At 34.1% G+C, this 27,050-nt stretch overlaps 3 protein-coding genes across 4 annotated transcripts in view; 1 reads left to right on the top strand and 2 right to left on the bottom strand.

Annotated features, from left to right (window-relative positions):
- The window catches only part of PRUNE1 (prune exopolyphosphatase 1), a 33,579-nt gene extending 31,943 nt beyond the window's left edge, over window positions 1–1,636 (bottom strand). For both annotated transcript variants that reach the window (XR_010910375.1, XM_060758047.2), the window contains exon 1: window positions 1,383–1,636. Coding sequence is in view for 1 of the 2 variants with exons in the window: in XM_060758047.2 (XP_060614030.2) it covers window positions 1,383–1,421 (39 nt within the window). In the remaining variant the exon portion in view is untranslated. The remainder of the gene's footprint in view (window positions 1–1,382) is intronic.
- Window positions 1,637–10,260: 8,624 nt separating this feature from the next.
- MINDY1 (MINDY lysine 48 deubiquitinase 1) lies at window positions 10,261–24,186 on the top strand. The gene is made up of 9 exons (XM_060758050.2): window positions 10,261–11,379; window positions 12,473–12,530; window positions 12,707–12,771; window positions 14,885–15,043; window positions 16,498–16,600; window positions 16,727–16,869; window positions 17,781–17,975; window positions 18,681–18,821; window positions 22,165–24,186. The coding sequence occupies exons 1-9, from the start codon at window positions 10,804–10,806 to the stop codon at window positions 22,243–22,245; spliced, it is 1,521 nt and encodes a 506-aa protein (XP_060614033.2). The 5' UTR covers window positions 10,261–10,803; the 3' UTR covers window positions 22,246–24,186.
- A 2,379-nt stretch (window positions 24,187–26,565) lies between these two features.
- Window positions 26,566–27,050, bottom strand: part of ANXA9 (annexin A9) — a 17,895-nt gene continuing 17,410 nt past the window's right edge. The window contains exon 13 of the mRNA XM_067472639.1: window positions 26,566–26,694. Coding sequence (XP_067328740.1) covers window positions 26,632–26,694 — 63 coding nt within the window. The 3' untranslated portion in view covers window positions 26,566–26,631. The remainder of the gene's footprint in view (window positions 26,695–27,050) is intronic.

The following is a 27,050-nucleotide window of genomic DNA, read 5'->3' as shown; positions in this document are numbered from 1 at the left end:
ACACTATATATGTGCCCTATATACATGCGTGTTTATGTATCTATACTATATACATATATGTATATGCACAATTTGCACCCTATATGTGTGTATATGCACTATATACATGTATGTGTGGATACACACAATTAATGTGTGTGGGTATATATATACACACACATACACACTATATATAGAGAGGGGGGGCACACTGTACACATGTATATGGGGTACACATATAGTGTGCATACACACAGTATATGTGTGCCCTATATGCATATGTATATATGTACACTATATACATGTGGATGCACACCATATGTGTACCCCACATACATGTGTACAGTGTGCCCTATATACATGTGTACCTGTATGCTATATATGTGTATACACTATATACACTGATGTATGTGTTATGTATACACGTGTGTACATATATGCAAATTATGTGTATACATATACATAAACTATATACGTGTGCCGTGTGTGTATATATACATTATATACATGTGTGCATAGGTACAGTATACGTGTGCCCTATATACGTTTGTGTGTATATATATACACAACTATATAAATGTATGTGTGCATACACAGTATATGTGTGCTCTATAAACATATGTATTTATGTACACTATATACATGTCTACACTTATGTGTATTCACACTGTGCCTTATATACATGTGTGTATATGTATGCTATATATGTGTGTATTCACTACATGGACTGCGAGAAGATCCAACCAGTCCATCCTCCAGGAAATAAAGCCCGACTGCTCATTGGAGGGAAGGAGACTAGAGACAAAGTTGAAGTCCTTTGGCCACATCATGAGAAGACAGCAAAGCCTAGAGAAGACAATGATGCTGGGGAAAGTGGAAGGCAAAAGGAAGAGGGGCCGACCAAGGACAAGATGGATGGATGGCATCCTTGAAGTGACTGGACTGACCTTGAAGGAGCTGGGGGTGGTGACGGCCGACAGGGAGCTCTGGCGTGGAATGGTCCATGAGGTCACGAAGGGTCGGAGACGACTGAACGAATGAACAACAACAATTCACTACATACACTGATGTGTACATATAAACTATACAGTATGTACATATATGTAAACTACATGTGTACACATGTATCCTATATAGGAGGCATGGGCAAACCTCGGCCCTATAGGTTTTGGACTTCCATAATTCCTACGAGTCGGTAGGATGCTGGGAATTGTGGGAGTTGGAAATCCAAAACACCTGGAAGGCCAAAGTTTGCCCATGCCTGCTGTATACATATGTGTGTGTGTGTATATATATATATATGCACACTCTGTATTTGTATATGTGTGTGTATGTGCCCATTCCAAAGGTAGGCCCTACCTGAGGCCTGGCCCCCTTGCTCCCCTGAGTCCTGCACCCAATACCTGCAGCGCGGCCTTGCAGCCCTCGAGGAAGCCTTCCATGGCGGCTGAGGGAGAAGAGAGGCCCCCCTTCCGTCCCGCAAAGGCTGCCGGGGAAAAGGAAGGGCCTCCGGGGCTTTAAATAGGCGTGGGGCGGCGGGGAGAGGCCTAGAGCCGTGCCTAACCGTGTTTGTGCGGACTCTGAAACCCACTCGGCGGCCATTTTGGAAGGCCGTGCGAAATGACCGTTGCGGCGCATGCGCAGTTCGCCACGCAGCCCATCCTCTCCTCTTTGGCAAGGTTGAGTGCGCATGCGTACGACACTTTTTTCTCTCTCCTTGGCAAGGCTGAGCGCGCATGCGTAGAACACTTTTCTCTCTCTCCTTGGGAAGGCTGAGTGCGCATGCGTACATGTTGCTCTCTCTTCCTTTGGCAAAGCTGACCACGCATGCGTAGAACACTTTTCTCTCTCTCCTTGGCAAGGCTGAGCGCGCATGCGTAGAACACGTTGTTATCTCTCCCTCTTTGGCAAGGCTGAGCGCGCATGCGTAGAACACTTTCTCCTAGGCAAGGCTAAGCGCGCATGCATAGAACACTTTCTCTCTCCTTGGCAAGGCTGAGCGCGCATGCGTACAACACGTTGCTCTATCTCCCTCTTTGGCAAGGCTGAGCGCGCATGCGTAGAACACGTTGCTCGCTCTATCCCCTTTCGAAAGGCTGAGCGCGCGTGCGTAGAACACGCTCTTTCTCCCTCTTTGGCAATGCTGAGCGCGCATGCGTAGAACACATTGCTCTCTCTCCTTGGCAAGGCTGAGCGCGCATGCGTAGAACACTTCTCTCTCCTTGGCAAGGCTGAGCGCGCATGCGTAGAACACGTTGCCCGCTCTATTCCCCTTTCGAAAGGCTGAGCGCGCGTGCGTAGAACACGCTCTCGCTCCCTCTTTGGCAAGACTGAGCGCGCATGTGTAGAACACGTTGTTCTCTCTCTCCCCCTTTCGCAAGGCTGAGTGCGCATGCGTACAACACGTTGCTCTCTCTCTCTCTCTCTCTCTCTCTCCCCCCCGCCAACGACTTGGCTCCCAATTGGAGCGTTCGGAAAGGGGCGTGGCCTAACACGTTCAATGGCTGTCACTCCGGCAACCATAGACTAGAATCAGTTAGAGAGAGTTAGAGAGAGAGAGAAGAGAAAGGTTGCGAGTTCGAATCTCTCCTGGGCTGAAATCCTGTATACTGTAAATATACATAATAATAATAATAATAATAATAATAATAATAATAACAAAATGTAATGTTAGTATATTTATATTTAATAATATATTTTACACAAATATATTAATATTATTATATTATATGATATTAATAATATAATATATTAATATTAATATATTTGTGTATTTATAATGTAATAATATTATAAATAATTTATTTATATAATAACAATATAAAGTATATAATTATCAAATAATATGAATAATATAAATACACAAATATATTTATATTATTATATTTTATTTATAATATAATAACATTAATATATTTGTGTATTTATAATTTAATATTACTATCAATATATTTCTATATCAATAATATAAAATATATCATTATCAAATAATATCAATAATACAAATACATAAATATATTTATATTATTATATTATTTATAATGTAATATAATAATATTAATATATTTGTGTATTTATAATGTAATATTATTTTTAATAATATATTTATACATTAACAATATAAAATATATAATTATCAAACAATATGAATAATATAAATACACATATTTGTGTATTTATATTATTCATATTGTTTGATAATGATATAATTTATATTATTGATATATAAATATATTGATAATAATATTACATTATAAATACACAAATATATTAATATTATTATATTATATTATAAATAATATATTAATATTATTATATTATATTATAAATAATATATTAATATTAATATTATATTATAAATAATATATTAATATTAATATATTTGTGTATTTATATTATTCATATTATTTGATAATTATATATTTCATATTATTGATATAGAAATATATTATTAATAATAATAATATATTATAAATACACAAATATATTAATATTATTATATTATAAATAATGTAATAATATTAATATATTATATTATAAATAATATAATATTATTAATATATTTGTGTATTTATAATGTAATATTATTATCAATATATTTATATATCAATAATATAATATAAAATATATCATTATCAAACAATATGAATAATTATAAGTAAGGTAAATAAATAAATAAATATATTTTATATTATTGATATATAAATATATTGATAATAATATTACATTATAAATACACAAATATATTAATATTATTATATTATTTATAATATAATATATTAATATTATTACATTATTATAATATATGTAATATATTATAACAATATATTATATAATATATTATATATAATATAATAATATATGAATAATATAAATACCCAATAATATAAATATATTATCAATATATTTATATATCAATAATATAATATAAAATATATCATTATCAAACAATATGAATAATTACAAGTAAGGTAAATAAATAAATAAATATATTTTATATTATTGATATATAAATATATAAATATATTGATAGTAATATTACATTATAAATACACAAATATATTACCAATATTGTTATTATATTTTATTATAACTATATAAATATAATAATATATTTTATAATGATACCTTATAAAACAATAATAGTAGGAATAGCATTCATTTGTAATTTTTTTAGTATTATTTTTTAATTATTTTCCATTTCAGACACTTGTTTCCCATTCAGATGGAGGATAGGATTTGCAATATTCTCCTGCCATGAGTCCTCCAGCCCTGTAGATGTCCCTGTAGGAAAGAAAGGAAAACCAAAAAAGGAGGAGGAGGAAAAAAAGAAGAGGAGAGGAGAAGAAGAAATAAAGGTGTGTTTCCTTTCTCTTCCAGCCTTGGATCCTTGGAGGAAGGAGGAAGCAAAGCAAAGCAAAGCAAGCAAGCAACAAAGCAAACTCCCAGGCAAAGCATTTGCAAGGAATGCAAGCAAGCATGGCAAAGGTAAAGTATTATTATTATTATTATTATTATTATTATTATTATTATTATTATTTAGCTATATACCTCAATATGCCTTGTTGTGGGTTCTAAAATCCAAAAGATCTGGACTGATCCCTTTCAAATTTTGCAAAATGCAGCAAAGGAAAGAAAATACCCTGTTGTTTATTCCAGATTTCTCCATTGGAAACCATTGCAAAAATAGGTTAATAATAATAATAATAATAATAATAATAAGTGTAGCTACCAAAAACAAGGATGTATCAATTGTGGGGGGAAAAATCTACTTTGGCTTTTTTATTCTTCCTGTTGTTTATTCCCAATTTCTCCACTGGAAACCATTGCAAAGTTAGGATTATTATTATTATTATTATTATACTAATAATAATAATGTGTAACTACCCAAAAAAGGATGTATCAATTGTGGGGGGAAAAATCCAGCATATATATCTCCTTTGCTGGACATATGGTGTTATTGTGTCGGTAAAATAACAAAAATAACAATAATAATAATAATAATAATAATAATAATAATAACAATAATACTAATATAAATTAGACACTTGGGAAGTGTCCGATGTGTGATCCAATGTGACAGCCTTGTTTGCTGTGTACTAATGCAAAGATAGGTTAATAATAATAATAATAAGTGTAGCTACCAAAAACAAGGATGTATCAGTTGTGGGGGGGGAAATCCAGAATATATATATCTCTCATTTGCTGTGACATAGGGTATTTTTTGTCAGTAAAATAATAATAATAACAATAGCAATAATAATAATAATAATAATAATAATAATAATAATATAAATTAGACACTTGGGAACTGTCCGATGTGTGATCCAATACGACAGCCTTGTTTACTGTGTACTAATCTTTTTGTGTTTCAAGTAATAATATATATATATATATATAATTATTATAATATTATGTATGTATATATAATACACACACACACATAATATTATATATATTATGTGTGTGTGTGTGTGTGTGTATATAATATTGTAATGAATATATCTATAACAATATATTTTATATAAAATTATAAAGGTATATTATTGTCTTTCAAGTAATAATAATATATATAATTACTATGTATATAAATATTATAAAATAATATATAATATATATATTATAATGAATATGTATAACATATATAACAATATATATTCATATAATATTTATATAAATTTTATATAAAATTATATATAAATGTATATTTTGTCTTTCAAGTAATAACTATATATAATTATGATATAAATAAGTATAATATATAATATATATTGTAATGAATAGATATAATATATATAACAATATATATCCATATAATATTTATATAAATTTTATATAAAATTATATATAAATGTATATATAAATATATATATGTGTGTTTCAAGTAATATATATATAATTAATATATATAATTATTATATTATAATATATATTATAATGAATATATATATATGTTTCAAGTAATAATTATATATATATAATTACTATATATAATTATTATAATATATATTATAATGAATATATATATAATATAACAAAATATATTCCTATAATTTTATATATTTTTATAAAATTATATATAAATGTGTATATATATTTATGTCTCAAGTAATAACTATATATAATTACTCTATATAATAATTATAATATATATTATATATTATATTATAATGGATATATAATATTTATATAAATTTATATATATAAATGTATGTATATATGTGTGTGTGTGTGTATGTGTGTGTGTGTGTGTGTGTGTATATATATATATATATATATATATATATATAATATCAGGATCCAGAGAAAGAACTTAACGGCATCAATTTTGGGAGCATCTTTTGTAGATTATGTATAAAATAAAATGCAAAATAAATACATGCAATATACTATCAAAGGCTTTCATGGCTGGAATCACAGGGTTGCTGTCTGGCCATGTTCCAGAAGCATTCTCTCCTGACGTTTCTCCCCCATCTGTGGCAGGCATCCTCAGAGGTTGTGAGGTCTGTTGGAAACTAGGCAAGTGGGGTGTGTGCGTGTATATGTGTGTGTGTGTGTATATATATATATATGTATGTATATGTGTGTATATATATATGTGTGTGTGTGTGTAGATATATATATTTATATATATATATATATATATATATATGGAATAATGTCCAGGGTGGGAGGTAGAACTCTTTGTCTGTTGGGGGCAGGTGTGAATGTTGCAATTGCTCGCCTAGATTAGCATTGAATGTCCTTGCAGCTTCAAAGCCTGGCTGCTTCCTTCCTGGGGAATCCTTTGTTGGGAGGTGTTGGCCTCTCAGCCTCAGAGGCCAACCCCATCTGCACGAAATCGTACCAGGAAAGCCCCATAATCAGGCCGCCGTAGGTCAAGGTGTATCTCAAAGGCACACAACCACAATATTATGATTACGACAACAACAATAATAATACTGTGTGGCACGAGTCATCAGCGCATGGATGCAAAGAGACTCCCCAAACAGGCGAATCCAGATTTTGCAGTTTGGGAGGCTTTGCTAAAATTAAGCTGCAATTGTGCAATGGGTAAAATTGGAGGCTGGGTTAAAATATTGATGTATTATTGCTATTATATTATTTTTATAATAATATGATTATTTCATTTTAAATATTTAGTATTATTTTATATTGTTTTATATTATTATTATTTTATATAATTATATTATTTTTACTATTATACATTTTATAATAATATGATTTAGTATTATTTTTATATTGTTTTATAGTATTGTATTATATTATTATTTTATATAATTATATTATTTTTTTACTATTATACATTTTATAATAATATGATTATTTCATTTTTTAATATTTAGTATTATTTTTGTATTGTTTTATATTATTATTTTATATTATTATTATTATTATTATTATTATTTCTTTTATAGAATTATATTATTTTTTTACTATTTTACAATTTTTATAATATGACTATTTCATTTTTTAATATTTAGTATTATTTTTATATTGTTTTATATTATATTATTATTATTATTATTATGATGTCTGGTTGCTGATGACACGATAAATAAATTATTATTATTTATTTTATAATATGATTATATTATTTTTTACTATTATAATTTTTATAATAATATGATTATTTCATTTTTTAATATTTAGTATTATTTTTATATTGTTTTATATTATTATTTTATATTATTATTATTTATTTTATAATATGATTATATATATATATTACTATTATACTATTTTTATAATAATATGATTATATTTCATTTTAATATTCAGTATTATTTTTATATTGTTTAATATTATTATTTATAATATGATTATATTATTTTTATAATACTATGATTATATTTTTAATATTTTGTATTATATTGTTTATATTATTATTATTATATTAATATATTATGTTTAATATTTACTATTATTATTTTTGCCATTTTTATAATAATATGATTATTTAGTATTATTTTTAAATTGTTTTATATTATCATTATATATGATTATATTATTTTTATTATAATATGGTTATATTTTTAATATTTTAATATTATTATATTGTTTATATTATATCATTATTATATGAATATATTATGTTTAATATTTACTATTATTATTATTTTGCCATAAAGACACCATCAAAGCCCTCCCAACAGATGCCCATCAAGCCTCTGAATCATAGCCTCCTAGAGTTGGAAGGGACCCCCAAAGGCCATCCAGTCCAATCCCATCAAAGCCCTCCCGACAGATGCCCATCCAGCCCCTGAATCATAGCCTCCTAGAGTTAGAAGAGACCCCCAAAGGCCATCCAGTCCAACCCCATCAAAGCCCTCCCGACAGATGCCCATCCAGCCCCTGAATCATAGCCTCCTAGAGTTAGAAGAGACCCCCAAAGGCCATCCAGTCCAACCCCATCAAAGCCCTCCCGACAGATGCCCATCCAGCCCCTGAATCATAGCATCCTAGAGTTGGAAGGAACCCCCAAAGGCCATCCAGTCCAACCCCATCAAAGCCCTCCCGACAAATGCCCATCCAGCCCCTGAATCATAGCCTCCTAGAGTTAGAAGAGACCCCCAAAGGCCATCCAGTCCAACCCCATCAAAGCCCTCCCGACAGATGCCCATCCAGCCCCTGAATCATAGCCTCTTAGAGTTAGAAGAGACCCCCAAAGGCCATCCAGTCCAACCCCATCAAAGCCATCCTGACAGATGCCCATCCAGCCCCTGAATCAGAGCATCCTAGGGTTGGAAGAGACCCCCAAAGGCCATCTAGTCCAACCCCATCAAAGCCCTCCTGACAGATGCCCATCCAGCCCCTGAATCATAACATCCTAGAGTTGGAAGGGACCCCCAAAGGCCATCTAGTCCAACCCCATCAAAGCCCTCCCGACAGAGGCCCATCAAGCCTCTGAATCATAGCATCCTAGGGTTGGAAGGGAACCCCAAAGGCCATCCAGTCCAACCCCATCAAAGCCCTCCCGGCAGATGGCCATCCAGCCCATTCTGAGTAGTAGTAGCAATAATAATAATAATAATAATAATAACAATAATAATAATAATAATAGAATGATAGAGTTGGAAGAGACCCCCAAAGGCCATCCAGTCCAAAACCCCTTCTGCCATGCAGGAAAAGCACAATCTAATTGTCTCGACAGATGGCCATCCAGCTTTTGTTTAAAAGCCTCTTTTTCTCTCTTTTTTTCCCCCCAGGAGTCTACCTAAAACCTGTTTGTTTACGATGCGAAAAGGCCGAGGATCGGGGTCCGGGACCCATTGAAGCGACTTTAAACTTATTTTTTAAACTTTTCTGCAATATCTTTTTTATTTTGAGTGGCGGGAGGAGGCTTTTTCTTTCAAAGTAATTATTTTTATATTGCTTTTTTTCTACCAAAACTTTATTTCTCTTTGGTTTCTTCTTTTCAAAACAACAAGTTTAAATAAGAGCTTTTCAAATATTTTTTCCCCCAATAGTGCCTAATAAATATCCCGTGGAACCAGGAATCCACATTGTAAACATTGTAAACAAATCTCTATTATTATTATTATTATTATTATTATTAATAATAATAATAATAATAATAATAATAATAATAATAATATATTTCTGGACACTTTTGCACCCCAAATCTCTGTTTCCATCTGTTAGCAAATTGAATTATTATTATTACTATTAAATACTATTATTATTATTAATTATTATTAATACTCATTCATCTGTTAGGAAATTGAATTATTATTACTATTAATAATTATTATCATCCATCTGTTAGCAAATTATTATTATTACTATTAATTATTATTATTATTAATTATTATTAATACTCATCCATCTGTTAGCAAATTGAATTATTATTACTATTAATAATAATCATCATTCATCTGTTAGTAAATTGAATTATTATTATTACTATTAATTATTATTAATAATTATTAATATTCATCCATCTGTCAGCAGTGAATTATTATTACTATTAATAATAATACTCATCCATCTGTTAGTAAATTGCAGTATTATTACTATTAATAATCATCATCATCCATCTGTTAGTAAATTGAATTATTATTATTACTATTAATAATAATCATCCATCTGTTAGCAAATTGAATTATTATTAATATTTATAATCATCATCATCATCCATCGGTTAGTAAATTGAATTATTATGAATATTAATACTATCATCTGTTAGCAAATTGAATTATTGCTACTATTATTATTAATAATAATAACATTAATAATACCATAATATTTCTATTATTGATAATATTATCTTTTCCTGGACATTTTTCCACCTCAGATCTCTGTTTCCATCTGTTAGCAAATTGAATTATTATTATTACTATTAATAGTAATAATTTATTATTAATAATAATAATATTAATAGTATCATAACATTTCTATTATTAATAATATTGTCTTTTCCTGGACATTTTCCTGGCCCAAATCTCTAATTCCATCTGTAAACAAGCTGAATTCCTTCTGTAAACTAGCTAAATTATTATTATTATTAGTATTATTGATTATGATAATAATAATCAATAATCAATAATATTTTGTTTGATCCAACGATGTTGGTTTCGAAATTAGGCCAAGGACGAAGGACACGTTAAACGGGAATTTGATTTTTGCATAAAGCACAGACTCGTTTGGCCGGGTCCTCGGAGATTAGTTCCCGAAACCGGTGACGTTTGCTCAGAAATCAACTCGGCAAATACCGGGCCGTGTGAGTCTCTCCTTGACGTTGGTTTAGCCGAGGAATCGGGATTCGGGTTTCGTTGGGATTAGTTCGTACGGAGGATTTTGGGGAAACGGGGAACGCCCCGGATGGAGCCCAAGGAGTCGACAGTCGGAGCGGAAACCGGCACAACGCACCCCAGTAGTGTTGCCAAAGAGGAAGAATTGACAACCGGCGAAACACCCGTAACAAACGGGCAAAAGACAACCGTATCGGACGGGGAAAAGACAACCGTATCAGAAGACGGGACCCCAAGCGGTTTGGAAGTCGATGAAGGATCAGGCTCCAAATTTGGACAATTGGAGACGGACGACGAGGAGGGTGTTGTGACCCCGCAGGAGGATGGGGCGCCCCAATCGGAGGCGTCCGACGGAGGAACCCCGCAGTCCGAGACGTCCAGTGTGTCCCAATCTGAAACATTCGATGCCTCTCAATCCGAGGCGTCGGTCGCCCCCCAGTCGGAGGTGCTCGCCGTCGAGCCCTGTCCTGGAGAGGAGGCGGCCGCCAAGCCTCGGACATCTCCCGCCCACCAGCCCGAGCCCCCGGACTTCTACTGCGTGAAGTGGATCAGCTGGAAAGGCGAACGGACTCCCGTCATCACGCAGAGCGAGAACGGCCCCTGCCCGCTCCTGGCCATCATGAATATCCTGTTCTTGCAGTGGAAGGTAAGCCCAGGGAGGCGGGAATCCTAGTCGGAAGGGACCCCCTAGAGGCCATCCAGTCCAAAACCCCTTTGCCAGGCAGGGAGAACACAATCAAAGCCCTCCCGACAGATGGCCATCCAGCCCATGCTTAGTAGTAGTAGTAGCAATAATAATAATAGTAATAGAATCTTAGTCAGAAGCGACCCCTAAAGGCCATCCAGTCCAAGCTTCCTTCTGCCAGACAGGAAAAGCACAATCAAAGCTCTTCCGACAGATGGCCATCTAGCCCCTGCTTAATAATAATAATAATAATAATAATAGTAATAGTAATAGTAGTAGAATCTAAGAGTCAGAAGAGAACCCCAAATGCCATTCAGTCCAAACCTCTTTCTGCCAGGCAGGGAAAACACAATCAAAGCCCTCCCGACAGATGGCCATCGAACCCATGCTTAGTAGTAGTCGCAATAATAATAGCAATAGAATCTTAAAGTTGAAGAGACCTCCAAATGCCATCCAAACCCCCTTTTGCCAGACAGGGGAAGCAAAACCAAAGCCCTCCCAACAGATGGCCATCTAGTCTATGCTTAGTAGTAGTAGCAATAATAATAATAGAATCCTTAATAGTAGTAGTAGTAATAATAATAATAATGATAATAATAATAATAATAATAATAATAGTAATAGAATCATAGAGTTGGAAGAAACCTCCAAAGGCCATCCAGTCCTTTTTGCCAGGCAGGGAAAGCGCAATCAAAGCCCTCCTGACAGATGGCCATCCAGCCCATTCTTAGTAGTAGTAGCAATAATAATAGTAATAATAATAATAATAATAATAATAATAATAATAATAGAATCCTAAAATTGGAAGAGAGCCCAGGGACCATCCATTAAAACCCATTTGGCCAGGAAGAAAGACACCATCCGATCTCTCCTGACAGATGTCCATCCAGCCTATGTCAAAAGCCTCCAAGGAAGGCATTTCCGAAGCAGAGAGTTCCACTGTTGCGCCTTGAAAACTCAGTGTTATGGCAACAAACTACTTTGGAGGTTTTGGCATTGCAAAAATCTTCTCCAGTCCTCCAAAATCTCGTTTTTCTTTGCTCTTGGTCCGTAGGTCAAGCTTCCTCCGCAGAAAGAAGTGATTACCTCCGATGAACTGATGGCTCACCTGGGTAAGTTTGGGCAGCACCTTCCTATAGGTAATATTAGTGGGCAACTTCTGGAGAACTCTATGTAACTTCTCCCAGTTCCTTGGGCTTTCTCTCCACTGGGATTCCACCTAGGCCCTCCATTGAAGGCACACACGATAGGTGATCATTCTGAAATAATTTGACATATTTTACCTTAGGCGACTGCATCTTATCCATCAACCCGCAGCAGCAGTCGGAGGCTTTGCAGCTCAACTTCCAACAGGTGAGTCCCAATTCCTGCTGGAATTATTTCCAGAAGCTTTTCCCATTGATGAACTCCCATCCAGCTCCGACCTTCCAAAATATCAGAATCCAGATGGCCATCTGTTGGGAGGGATTCGATGGTGCCTTTTGGGTGGCTTCAAATAGACTCTGGAGGGCCATCAGTCGGGAAAGCTTTGAGAGGGTTCGAATGGAATAATAATAATAATTTTAAATTCTGTTATTACAATTTATTATGATTAATAATAATAATAAATTATTATTTTCCATTATATTATTACAACGTATTAATAATAATAATAATAATAATAATAAATTAATATTAGTTTTAATTGTATTATTACTATTTGTTATTATTAAATCATTATTTTCAATTCTATTATTATGATGTATTATGATTAATAAATTACTATCATTTTCAATTCGATTACTATGATTTAATAATTATTATTTTTGATTCTGTTATTATGATTTATTGTTATTATTACTATTAAATCATAGTAATAGAAATGAAATTGATAATAATGTATTTATTTTCAATTGTATTATTACTATTTATTATTATTATTAAATTATTATTATTTTCAATTCTATTACTATGATTTAAAAATAATAATTATCTTTGATTCTGTTATTACGATTTATTATTATTACTACTATTAAATCATAGTAATAGAATTGAAAATGATAATAATGTATTTATTTTCAATTCTATTATTACTATTATTATTAAATTATTATTGTTTTCAATTCTATTATTAGGATGTATTATTATTAATAAATTATTATTATTAATCAATTATTATTTTCAAATCTATTACTATGACTATTATTATTGATTCTATTATTACAATGTATTATTATTATTGCTATTAAATCATAGTAATAGAATTGAAAATGACAATAATTTCTTTATTTTCAATTGTATTATTACTATTTATTATTATTAAATTATTATTATTATTTTCAGTTCTATTATTACGATGTATTATTATTAATCATTTTTATTATTGATAATAATAAATTATTATCATTTTAATTCTATTACTAGGATTTAATGATAATAATAAATTATTATTTTCAATTCTGTCATCGCAATTTATTATTATTGTTAAATCCTAATAATAGAATTGAAAATAATTATTTATAAATAATAATAACAATAAATAGTAATAATAGAATTGAAAATAAATAAATTATTATCATTTTCAGTTCTATTGCTATGAATTAATAATCAAAATAAATTATTATTATTTTTAATTCTGTTATTACTATTTATTATTATTATTCAATCCTAATAATAGAATAGAAAATAATAATAATAATAACAAATAGTAACAATAGAATTGAAAATAAATAAATTATTATCATTTTCAATTCTATTACTATGATTTAATAATAATAATAAATTATTATTATTTTCAATTCTGTTATTACAATTTATTATTATTATTAAATCCTAATAATAGAATAGAAAATAATAATTTAATAATAATAATAATAATAATAATAAATAGTAATAATAGAATTGAAAATAAATAAATTATTATTTCCAATTCCATGACTATGACTTATTAAATTATTATTTTCAATTCTGTTATTATAATTTATTATTATTAACTCATAGTAATAGAATTGAAAATGACAATTATTTATTTATTTTCAATTCTATTACTACTATTATTTATTTATTTATTTATTATTACATTATTATTATTTTCAATTCTATTAGGATTTGTTATTATTAACCGCCTCGAGTCGCCGGAAGGCTGAGAGGGGCGGTATACAAATATACTAAATAAATAAATAATAAATAAATAATAATGTTAATAATTATTATTAATAACAACAATAATTTTATTCCTTGCCTCCTTCCTTCTTTCCCAAAATGAATGCAACTTGACCCCACTTTAACTGAACCATTCAATGGAACACTAGGAGCTGTAGTTTTTGCATTTTAGATATGATATGTTTAATATATATATATTTCCCATATTATAGATATAATTTTGCAATTATTTTCTATTGTAGATATAGGTTTAACCCTCTTGGCTGCTTCCCATCGGCTTGTAGTGATAAGTATATGATGTTGGTCATCCTCTTTTTGTCAACAGAACGTCAACGACGCCATGATGGTGCTCCCCAAGCTCTCCACCGGGTTGGACGTCAACGTGAGGTTTACGGGGGTCTCCGATTTCGAATACACCCCCGAGTGCATCGTCTTCGACCTCCTAAACATCCCCCTGTATCACGGGTGGCTTGTGGACCCCCAGGTAAGGCCTTGGAGAACATCTCCAAGCATTAACTGAGGCCAGATGGGCGTCTGTCAGGAGGGCTTTGACTGTGTCCCCTCTTGGTTTAACGTCCGGTGCGGTAGTAAAACCGGATTTCCATATCGCATAACGGAGGCATGTCTCAAAAGCATGCTCCCAACATGGAAAGTTTGCAAAACTCTAGTCTAGACTGTTGAGTTAATGCAGTTGGACTCCAGTTTCACTGCCCATAGCTCCATGGGATCCTGGGAGTTGTAGTTTTACAAGGGCTTCCTCTGCCAAAGGGACACCGAACTACAATTCCCAAAATCCGGTCACGTTGAGCCGTGACGTTTGTTCTCCCAGTTTGACATCCACACCAGTATATCAAACATACTGGTCTCCCATTACCCCAGCAATTGCAACCTCTCCTGATGGATTACATTGATATTACACTTCTATACACACACACACATATATTTGCATACACACACATATATACACACACACATATATGTGTGTGTGTGTATATATATATATACACACACATACCTACATACACATACATACATACATTCCATATATATATGGAAAAGTGTGTGTGTGCATCTATATATATGCACACACACACATACACATACCTATATATACATACACATACATACATTCCATATATATATGGAAGTGTGTGTATGTGTATGTATATATACACACACACATACCTATATACACATACATACATACATTCCATATATATATATATATGGAAGTGTGTGGTGTGTGTATATATATATATATATATACATACACAAACACACATATACCTACATACACACATACATTCCATATATATATGGAAGTGTGTGTGTGTGTATGTGTGTATATATATACACACACACATATACCTACATGCACATACATACATTCCATATATATATATATGGAAGTGTGTGTATACACACACATATACCTACACACACACATACATTCCATATATATATGGAAAAGTGTGTGTATGTATGTGTGTGTCTATACACACACACATACCTATATACACATACATACATTCCATATATATATGGAAAAGTGTGTGTGTGTGTCTCTCTCTATATATACACACATACCTACATACACATATATACATACATTCCATATATATATATATGGAAAAGTGTGTGTGTGTCTCTCTCTCTATATATACACACATACCTACATACATACACATACATACATACATTCCATATATATATGGAATGTATATATATATGTGTGTGTGTCTATATATATATACACACACACACATACCTATATACACATACACATACGTACATACATTCCATATATATATATATATATATATGGATGTGTGTGTGTGTGTGTATATATATATATATATATACACATACACATACCTACATACACATAATATATATAAAGTGTATATAAGTCTTTACTTTGGGGCTCTTCCCCCCCAGATACGCGAAGCGGCTCAGGCGGTGGGCAAGCTGAGTTACAACCAATTGGTGGAGAAGATCATCACCTGCAAACACTCCAGCGACCCCAATCTGGTGACCGAAGGTATTGCCATGAGAGAATCCTAGACCTGGGAGGGACCCCCAAAGGCCCTAAGAGGCGGCACCATCCGATCCCTCCCAACAGATGGCCATCCAGCTTCTCCTTTGGCTTCCTCTCCCTCTCTCTCAGGTCTGATTGCGGAGCAGTTTCTGGAGTCCACGGCCTCCCAGCTCACGTACCACGGCCTCTGTGAGCTCACGTCCACCGTCAAGGAAGGCGAGCTGAGCGTCTTCTTCCGGAACAACCACTTCAGCACCATGATCAAGCACCAGGTGGGTCCCCGTATCCGTGGGGCTGGTATCCACATCCAGCAAAATAATAATAGTAATAATAATAATAATAATAATAATAATAATAATAATATTGCCTGCTTCTCCTAGGCATTTTCTAGTTCCTCCGTTGCTGATGCTGATAATAATAATAATAAGAAGAATAAGAATAAGAATACATGCCTCTCGAGGCTATTTCTAGGTCCTCCATTGCTGCTGATGGTGCTGATAATAATAATAATAATAATAATAATAATACGTGCCTCTCCTAGGCATTTTCTAGGTCCTCCATTGCTAATAATAATAATAATAATAATAATACCTATGTCTCCTAGGCTATTTCTAGGTTCTCCATTGCTAATAGTAATAGTAGTAATAATAATAATAATAATACCTGCCTCTCTTAGGCTATTTTAAGTCCTCCATTGCTAATAATAATTGTAATAATAATAATAATAATAATAATAATAATAATAGCTGTGTTTCCGAAGCATTTTCTAGGTCCTCCATTAGTACTACTACTAATAATAATAATAATAATATTGCTGCTGCTGATAATAATAATAATAATTATTATTATTATTATTATTATTACTATTCCTGCATCTTTTAGGCATTTTCTAGGTCCTCCATTGCTAATAATAATAATAATAATAATAATAATAATAATAATAATACTAAATGCCTCCTAGGCTATTTCAAGGTTCTCCATTACTACTACTACTACTAATAATAATAATAATAATAATACCTGTGTCTCCGAAGCATTTTCTAGGTTACTCAAAATACTCACTAGGCATTTTGAGGGTCCTCCGGTGCCAATGTTTGTTGGGTTGGAGGTTCTTCCTGTCAATAGGGTAGAAAGACCCTTTCGTGGGTTCCTCTCCAAGCCCTCCCGCCTCTCTCACCTGCAGAGCCACCTCTACCTGCTGGTGACGGACCAGGGCTTCCTCCACGAAGAACAGGTGGCCTGGGAGAGCCTGCACAACGTGGACGGCGACAGCTGCTTCTGTGACACTGACTTCCACTTGAGCCACGCTTTGGGCAAAGAGGCGGCCGGAGGGCCTCCCCCGGAGCAGCAGCACCTCAACCAGCGGCAGGTGGACCAGGTACGCGTCACACGTCCAGTCTGATTGTCTCCAAATTTGGTGTCAGTTCGTCCAGTGGTTTTTGAGTTCTGTTAATCCCACAAACGAACATTACATTTTTATTTATATAGATAAGATAATTTGTTTCTGCTTATCTTCTTACCTAATTGGATTTACCTATTTCTTTAAAGTGCTTTTTTACTTTGCTGCTTTTTTACTTATCTATATAAACAAAAATGTAATGTTCGTTTGTGGGATTAACAGAACTCAAAAACCACTGGACAAATTGACACCAAATTTGGACACAAGACACCTAACAACCCAGTGTATGTCCTTCACTCCAAAAAATTGATTTTGTCATTTGATAGTTGTAATTGCTGGGATTTATAGTTCACCTACACTCAAAGAACATTCTGAACCCCACCAACGATGGAATTGAACCAAACTTGGCACACAGTTCTCCCATGACCAACAGAAAATACTGGCAGGGTTTGCTGGGCAGTGTCCTTTGGTTTGGGAGTTGTAGTTCACCTACATCCAGAGATCACTGTGGACTCAAACAATGATGGATCTGGACCAAACTCTACACGAATCCTTGATATGCCCAAATGTGAACACTGGTGGAGTTTGGGGAAAATAGAATCTTTGCCAGGGTCAAACCTGGCTTTGAGGACCCTTGCAATGGAGCTTCAATGGTCCATCTTTAACTTCTGCTCTTCTCCCCAGGACTATATGATCGCCTTGTCGCTCCAACAGCAGCAAGGAGGAACTCCGCTGAGTGACCTGGAGTTGGCCCAGCAGTTGCAGCAAGAGGAATACCAGCAGCAGCAACCGCCGCCGGCTCCCGCCTCCGGATCCCCAGCCCAGGTACCTCAAAACAAGGACAACACTGTACACCCCCAGCGGTGCCCAGGTTATTTGAGAAAGGCATTGTGTGCCAAGGTTGGTCTTTCTCATTTATGTGGCTCGCAGTCATTGATCAGAGTCATTGCATGAGGGTCGCAGCGGCCTCGGGAAGTGAGTGAAGGTACTTCAAGTCCCATCATCTGTGGTCCATCTTCCTCCAAACTGCACCAGCAGGTCACGAGGGCTCTGTGTGCCAAGTTTGGTCTTGATCGGTCATTGTATGAAGGTCGCAGCAGTCTCGAGAAGTGGTTGAAGGTACTTCAGGCCCCATCATCCATGGTCCCTCCTCCTCCAAACTGCACCAGGATGTAGAGTGGGTCATGGGGGCTCTCTGGCCAACTTTGGTCTTGATCAGTCATAGGATGAAGGTCGCAGCAGTCTCGAGAAGTGGTTAAAGGTACTTCAGGTCCCATCATCCATGGTCTGTCCTCACCAGGATGTAGAGTGGGTCATGGGGGCTCTGTGTGCCAAGTTTGGTCTTGATCAGTCTTTGGATGAGTGTCACAGCGGTCTCAGGGAGCAAGTGGAGGTACTTCAAGTCCCATCATCTGTGGTCCATCCTCCTCGAAACTGCACCAAGATGTAGAGTGGGTCATGGGGGCTCTGTGTGTCAAGTTTGGTCTTGATCAGTCATTGGATGAGGGTTGCAGCGGTCTCAGGAAGTGAGTGGATGTATTGCAAGTCCCATCATCCATGGCGCACCCTCCTCCAAACAACAGTAGGATGTAGAGTGGGTCATGGGGGCTCTGTGTGCCAAGTTTGGTCTTTATCAGTCTTTGTTGTGGGCCACAGAAGTCTGTGAGAACAAAAGGGTGGGAAAGTACTACAAATCCCATCATCCATTGTCCATCCTCCCCCAACCCTCACCAGGATGTAAAGAGGGTCATGTGGGTTATGTGTGCCAAGTTTGGTCTTGATTGGTCATTGGATGAGGGTTGCAGCAGTCTCAGGAAGTGAGTGGAGGTACTTCAAGTTCCACCATCCATGGCCAGCCCTTCTTCAAACTGCAGTAGAATGTAGAGTGGGTCATGGGGGCTCTGTGTGCCAAGTTTGGTCTTGATCTGTCATTGGTGGGGGCCACAGTGGTCTGTGGGAGCCAAAGAGTTTGAAAGTACTACAAATCCCATAATCCGTGGTCCACCTCCCCCAAACCGCACTAGGATGTAAAGGGGGTCATGGGGGTTATGTGTGCCAAGTTTAGTCCAGGTATGTCACTTGTGTTGGTCACAGTGGCCTGTGAAAGTGGCAGCCAATCAGAAAGTTGCCACATACACCACCCTCCTCCACATACAAACACTGACTTCTATTATATACATAGATAATATAATAAATTGTAATGTAATACAATATTATACTAATAAAAATACAATATAAGAATTATATTTTTATATTACATGTAATATTACTAATAACATTACAGTATAGTATATTAACATGTGTTAGGTATATTAATATATAATATACACATTAATATATGATATATAATGTAATTAGTATATAATATGTGTTAATTATATATTAATGTAGAATATGAATGATATATAATATATAATATAATATGACAACATGTGTTAGTTATATTAATATAAAATATATACATTAATGTATGATATATAATGTAATTAGTATATAATATGTGTTAATTATATATTAACATGTGTTAGTTATATTAATATATAATATACACATTAATATATGATATATAATGTAATTAGTACATAATATGTTTTAATTATATATTAATGTAGAATATAAATTATATATAATGTAATATGCCAACATGTGTTTGTTAAATTAATATATAATATATACATTAATATATAATATATTATGTAAGTATATAATATGTGTTAATTATATATTAATGTAGAATATGAATGATATATAATATATAATATGCCAACATGTGTTAGTTATGTTAATATATAATATATACATTAATACATGATATATAATGTAATTAGTATATAATATGTGTTAATTATATATTAATGTAGAATATAAATAATATATAATATAATATGCCAATATGTGTTAGTTCTATTAATATATAATATATACATTAATACATGATATGTAATTAGTATATAATATGTGCTAATTATATATTAATGTAGAATATAAATGATAATATATAATATAATATAATATAATATATAATACACACATTAATATATGATATATTATGTAATTAGTATATATGTAATGTGTTAATTATATAATGTAGAATATAAATGATATATAATATGCCAACATGTGTTTGTTAAATATATAATATATACATTAATATATGATATATTATGTAATTAGTATATAATATGTGTTAATTATATATTAACATGTGTTAGGTATATTAATATATAATATACGCATTAATATATGATGTATAATGTTATTAGTATATAATATGTGTTAATTATATATTAATGTAGAATATAAATGATATATAATATATAACATAATATGCCAACATGTATTAGTTCTATTAATATATAATATATACATTACTATATGATATGTAATTAGGATATAATATGTGTTAATTATATATTAATGTAGAATATGAATTATATATAATACATAATATAATATGCCAACATGTGTTAGTTCTATTAATATAAAATATACACATTAATACATGATATATAATGTAATTAGTATATAATATGTGTTAATTATATATTAATGTAGAATATAAATGATACATAATATATAATATGCCAACATGTATTAGTTATATTAATATATAATATACACATTAATATATGATATATAATGTAATTAGTATATAATATGTGTTAATTATATATTAACATGTGTTAGTTATATTAATATATAATATACACATTGATATATGATATATAATGTAATTAGTACATAATATGTTTTAATTATATATTAACATGTATTAGTTATATTAATATATAATATATACATTACTATATGATATATAATGTAATTAGGATGTAATATGTGTTAATTATATATTAATGTAGAATATAAATGATATATAATATATAATATAATATATAATACACACATTAATATATGATATATTATGTAATTAGTATATATGTAATGTGTTAATTATATATTAATGTAGAATATAAATGATATATAATATATAACATAATATGCCAACACGTATTAGTTATATTAATATATAATATACACATTAATATATGATATATAATGTAATTAGTATATAATATGACAACATGTGTCTGCATTTTGGGGAGAAGCACTTCCTCTCCTCCTTTCTCCATTTTCTCATTCCCTTTCTTTTTTCTCTCTCCTTCCTTAGGCGAGGAGCCTGCCGCCGCCGCGACCTGCCGGGGAGCGCCGGCAGCGGCAGAAACCGGATTCGGACTGCGTTCTCCTATAACGGGGTTCCCGACCTCCCATTCGGGGTTCCCGACCTCCCTTTGATCCTATTCTTTTATGCGTTTGGAAGAGCGGGGTTCTCGATCGCCTCCCTCCGCGCAAGGGCTGAAACCAAAACTCCTCTATTTATCGGTGTTTCTCGTTCTCTTCTCCTTTCCCGTTCCACTTATCATTAATTATTTGGGAAACGTATCCGATCGCTCGGTGGAAAAACAGACTAAACATATCCCGTTCCCAGGACAATGATGCGTATTCAGGATCTGAAGGAGCTTGAGTCCAAAAAAAGTAACTTTTCCAAGCTTGGCCTGTTCCCCAATACCCTTCCGACCAAGGAGGCCTTCCCTAGTGAGGCGGGATACGTAGTTTTGGGGTCTCTAGTCCTGTATATCTATTGAATTGATGCCTTTGAGTGGCAGCTTCGTGACGCCACTTTTCGTGGCTGATCATGGTTCGAAACCCAGTGTCTCCGTCTCAGATGATGTGGCTTGGAGAGCTACAACTATGTAACTTTTAAGGTGTAATTTGTATTGTACTTTTAGGTAACTTGCCCAAAGTTACTTCGGGGGAATTACTTTTATGAACTACCAATCCTTGAAGGCTGTGTTGCAGTCCACAGATCTTATTGTATCGTACTTTTAAGTAACTTGCTCAAAGTTACTTCAGGTGAATTACTTTCATGAACTACCAATCCTTGAAGGGGTAGTAGGCTCAGGAAGTTGCAGTCCACAGAACTTATTGTATCATACTTTAAGTAACTTGCCCAAAGTTACTTCAGGGAAATTACTTTCATGAACTACCAATCCTTGAAGGATGTGTTGCAGTCCACAGACCTTATTGTATCGTACGTTAAGTAACTTGCTCAAAGTTACTCCAAGCGAATTACTTTCATGAACTACCAATCCTTGAAGGGGTACTAGGCTCAGGAAGTTGCAGTCCACAGACCTTATTGTATCGTACTTTAAGTAACTTGCTCAAAGTTACTTCAGGCGAATTACTTTCATGAACTACCAGTCCTTGAAGGGGTAGTAGGCTCAGGAAGTTGCAGTCCACAGACCTTATTGTATCGTACTTTAAGTAACTTGCCCAAAGTTACTTCAGGTGAATTACTTTCATGAACTACCAATCCTCGAAGGGGTGGTAGGCTCAGGAAGTTGCAGTCCACAGACATTATTGTATCGTACTTTAAGTAACTTGCTCAAAGTTACTTCAGGTGAATTACTTTCATGAACTACCAATTCTTAAAGGGGCGGTAGACTCAGGAAGTTGCAGTCCATAGACCTTATTGCCTTCCCAAAGAGTAACTTGCCCAAAGTTACTTTCATAAAAGTAATTTTGGGCAAGTTACTTTCATAAAAATAATTTAGGGCAAGTTAGTTTTTTAAAAGTAATGTTGGGCAAGTTACTTTCATCAAAGTAATTTAAGGTAAGTTACTTCCATAAATAGAACTTTGCGTGAGTTATTTCCATAAAGGTAACTTTGGGCAAGTTACTTTCATAAAGGTAACTATGGGCAAGTTACTTCCATTAACTATTTTTGAAAAGTAATATCATGAAGATTCAGTCCACAAACTGTACTGCCTTCCCGAGAAGTAACTTACCCAAAATTTCTTTGTAAAAGTAACTGGCCAAATTACTTTCATGAACGACTTCTACAAAGGCTCAAGGAGTTGCAGTGCACAAACTGCATTCCCTTCCAGGAGAGTAACTTTCCCAAAATTGTTTCCATAAAAGTAATTTTGGGGAAGTTACTTCCATGAGCCATCCTTGAAAACTAGAGTCATGAAGTTTGTCCACAAACTATTGTCTTCCCGAAAAGTAACTTACCCAAAGTTACTTTGTAAAAGTATCAATGGCCAAGGTTCTTTCGTGAACGACTTTTCCACAAGGGCTCAAGGAGTTGCAGTCTACAAACTGCATTCCCTCTCAGGAGAGTAACTTTCCCCCCCCAAAAAAATTCAGAAAAGTAACTTTGGGCAAGTTGTATTGACAGAGGCTTTCATGGCCAGAATCACTGGGTTGTTGTAGGTTTTTCGTAAAGTTAACTTTGGGCAAGTTACTTTCATGAACCATCCTTGAAAAGTAGGGTCAAGGAGTTGCAGTCCACAAATTACATTGCCTCCCCGATAAGTAACTTACCCAATGTTACTTTGTAAAAGTAACTATGGCTGAGTTTTTTTGTAAAGGTAACTATGGCTGAGTTACTCTGGTGAACTACTTTTCCTTGAGGGCTCAAGGAGTTGCAGTATACAAACTGCATTCCCTCCCAGGAAAGTAACTTCCCAAAGTAACTCATAAAACTTTGGGTAAGTTACTTTAATAAAAGTAACTTACCAAGTTACTTTTATAATAAAAGTAACTGGGTAAGTTACTTTAATAAAAGTAACTTTGGATAATAAAAGTAACTTTGGGCAAGTTACTTTCATGAACTACCAAGCTTTAAATAGGTATTTAAAATCCATTAAGAATGAGATGCAGACTGTGCTGCCAGAATACTGCCAACCGCGACGTTTTGAATGGATTAATTCTGTATTTTGAGTTGACCGATCCATTAAATCAAACATACGTTTACACTCGAATGAGACGCCTTCTTCATCCTCATCGAGGACAATGCATTAAAATATCAGTTGGTGAGTCTCACTCCTGCAAGTGTGGGGTTGTTGGTGTCCACTCCGGGTTTTAGTCCGAAGTTTGTGCATAATATTTCCTTTTCCCCCTATTATTAATGACACAAATGACCAGCCACTGCCAGAAGGGATAGAGAGTGTCATCTACGCTGACGATCACGCCATCACCGCCCAAGCAGAGTGCTTTGAAATGGTTGAACAGAAGCTCTCCAAAGCTTTGGATGCTCTTACTGTCTATTATAGTGAAAATCTGTTGATTCCTAATGTTTAATAATGATACAAATGACCAGCCACTGCCAGAAGGGATAGAGTTTCATCTATGCTGACGATCACGCCATCAACGCACAAGCAAGGTGCTTTGCAATGGTTAAACAGAAGCTTTAGGCGCTCTTACTGCCCATTACAGGGGAAACCAGCTGATTCCTAATGTTTAATAATGACACAAATGACCAGCCACTGCCAGAAAGGATAAAGAATTTCTTCTATGCTGATGATCACGCCATCACCACCCAAGTAGAGAGCTTTGAAAGGGTTGAGCAGAAGCTCTCCAAAGCTTTGGATGCTCTTACTTCCTATTACAGGGAAAACCAGCTGATTTCTCATCCATCTAAAACACAGACAACAATGTTTATCATTTACACAAATGACCATCCACTGCCAGAAGGGATAGAGAATTTCATCTATGGTGACGATCACGCCATCACCACCCAAGCAGAGAGCTTTGAAATGATTGAACAGAAGCTCTCTGAAGCTTGAGGAGCTCTTACTGCCTATTACAGGGAAAACCAGCTGAATCCTCATCCATCTAAAATGCAGACAACAATGTTTATCATTTACACAAATGACCAGCCACTGCCATAAGGTACAGAGAGTTTAATCTATGCAGATGATCATGCCATCACCACACAAGCAGAGTGCTTTGAGATGCTTGAACAGAAGCTCTCTGAAGCTTTAAGTGCTCTTACTGGCCATTACAGGGGAAACCAGCTGATTCTGAATCCATCTAAAATGCAGACGTGTGCTTTTCAACTTAAGATCAGACAAACATCTTGGAACTCTGAGGATCACCTGGGAAGGAATCCCACTGGAGAATTGGGAGTCACTCTGGAACGTGCCCTGACCTACAAGAAGCTCTGCTTAAATATCCAGCAAAATGTGGGTGCCAGAAATAATATTGTACGAAAGCTGACTGGCGCAACCTGGGGATCACAACTAGACACAGTTACGGCATCTGCTCTTGCATTTTGCTACTCTGCTGCTGAGTACGCATGCCCTGTGTGGAATACATCTCAACTCATTAAAACAGTGGATGTGGCCCTTAATGAGACATGCCGCATTATCACAGGATGTCTACTCCCAACACCTGGAGAAATTATAGTTTAGTCGGTATTGCACTTCTGAAGTATCAGCCAGTAATGAAAGGACCAAGGCAGTGACATCTCCGTCCCATCCTCTGTTCGGATATCAGCCAGTACATCAACAGCTTAAATCAAGAAACAGCTTCCTAAGATGTACAGAGACACTCGCAGGAACACCTCAGCAAGCAAGAGTCCAAAAGTGGCAGGCTGACTTGATAAATAAATAAATATCTCCTTTGCAAACAAAAGGAAACAAACTTCAGTGAGAAAGCTTTAACCAAAACGGAACCAAGAGGTGACATAACAAGGGCAACTCTTTCTTGAATTGTTGTCCTTTTTTTAATTTGGAGGTTTGAAAGGTTTGGGATTCAAAGGTAGTTTTCTTCTGTCCACGGAGGCTCGTTTTCACAGATCTTCCGCCCTGCAGAGGCCGAGCAAAGCCAGCCGGAAGTCGCCCTTCGTGTCCATCTGGCAAGACAGGAATGACACCAATTGCAACTCACCGCAGGTTGTTTTTGTGCCCGAACCCCACCGCAAAGGGAAGAAGGAAGCTGCAATTTCCTCTTCAGATCCTATTTCAAAAGAGGCCTTTCTTGAGCTTCAAAGTGGGGGAAAGGCATGCCCTCAATTATTGCCTGGGGTGGGGGAGGTGTTTTTGTAAAAATTTGCAAAAAGTGTACAAATTTGCAAAATTTATAAAAATGTGCAAAATTTGTCACAATTTGCAAAGCTTATAAAAATTTGCCGAATTTGTAAAATAAATTACAATAGTTCTAAAACTTTATTAAATGTGCAAAATTAATAAAAATGTGCAAAATTTGTCA

The sequence above is a fragment of the Anolis sagrei genome, chromosome 12, assembly GCF_037176765.1.
Source record: "Anolis sagrei isolate rAnoSag1 chromosome 12, rAnoSag1.mat, whole genome shotgun sequence".
In the NCBI taxonomy this organism is placed as follows: domain Eukaryota; kingdom Metazoa; phylum Chordata; class Lepidosauria; order Squamata; family Dactyloidae; genus Anolis; species Anolis sagrei.
Note: the sequence above shows the minus strand (reverse complement) of the source record. Positions and strands in the feature narration are given on the sequence as shown.

Bases quoted from the DNA above. Each gene is read 5' to 3' on its own strand.
- MINDY1 (XM_060758050.2), top strand. From the start codon at position 10,804: ATGGAGCCCAAGGAGTCGACAGTCGGAGCGGAAACCGGCACAACGCAC. The intron at 17,976-18,680 runs GTACGCGTCACA...TCTTCTCCCCAG, and splicing joins ACCAGCGGCAGGTGGACCAG to GACTATATGATCGCCTTGTC. The intron at 18,822-22,164 runs GTACCTCAAAAC...CTCCTTCCTTAG, and splicing joins CCTCCGGATCCCCAGCCCAG to GCGAGGAGCCTGCCGCCGCC.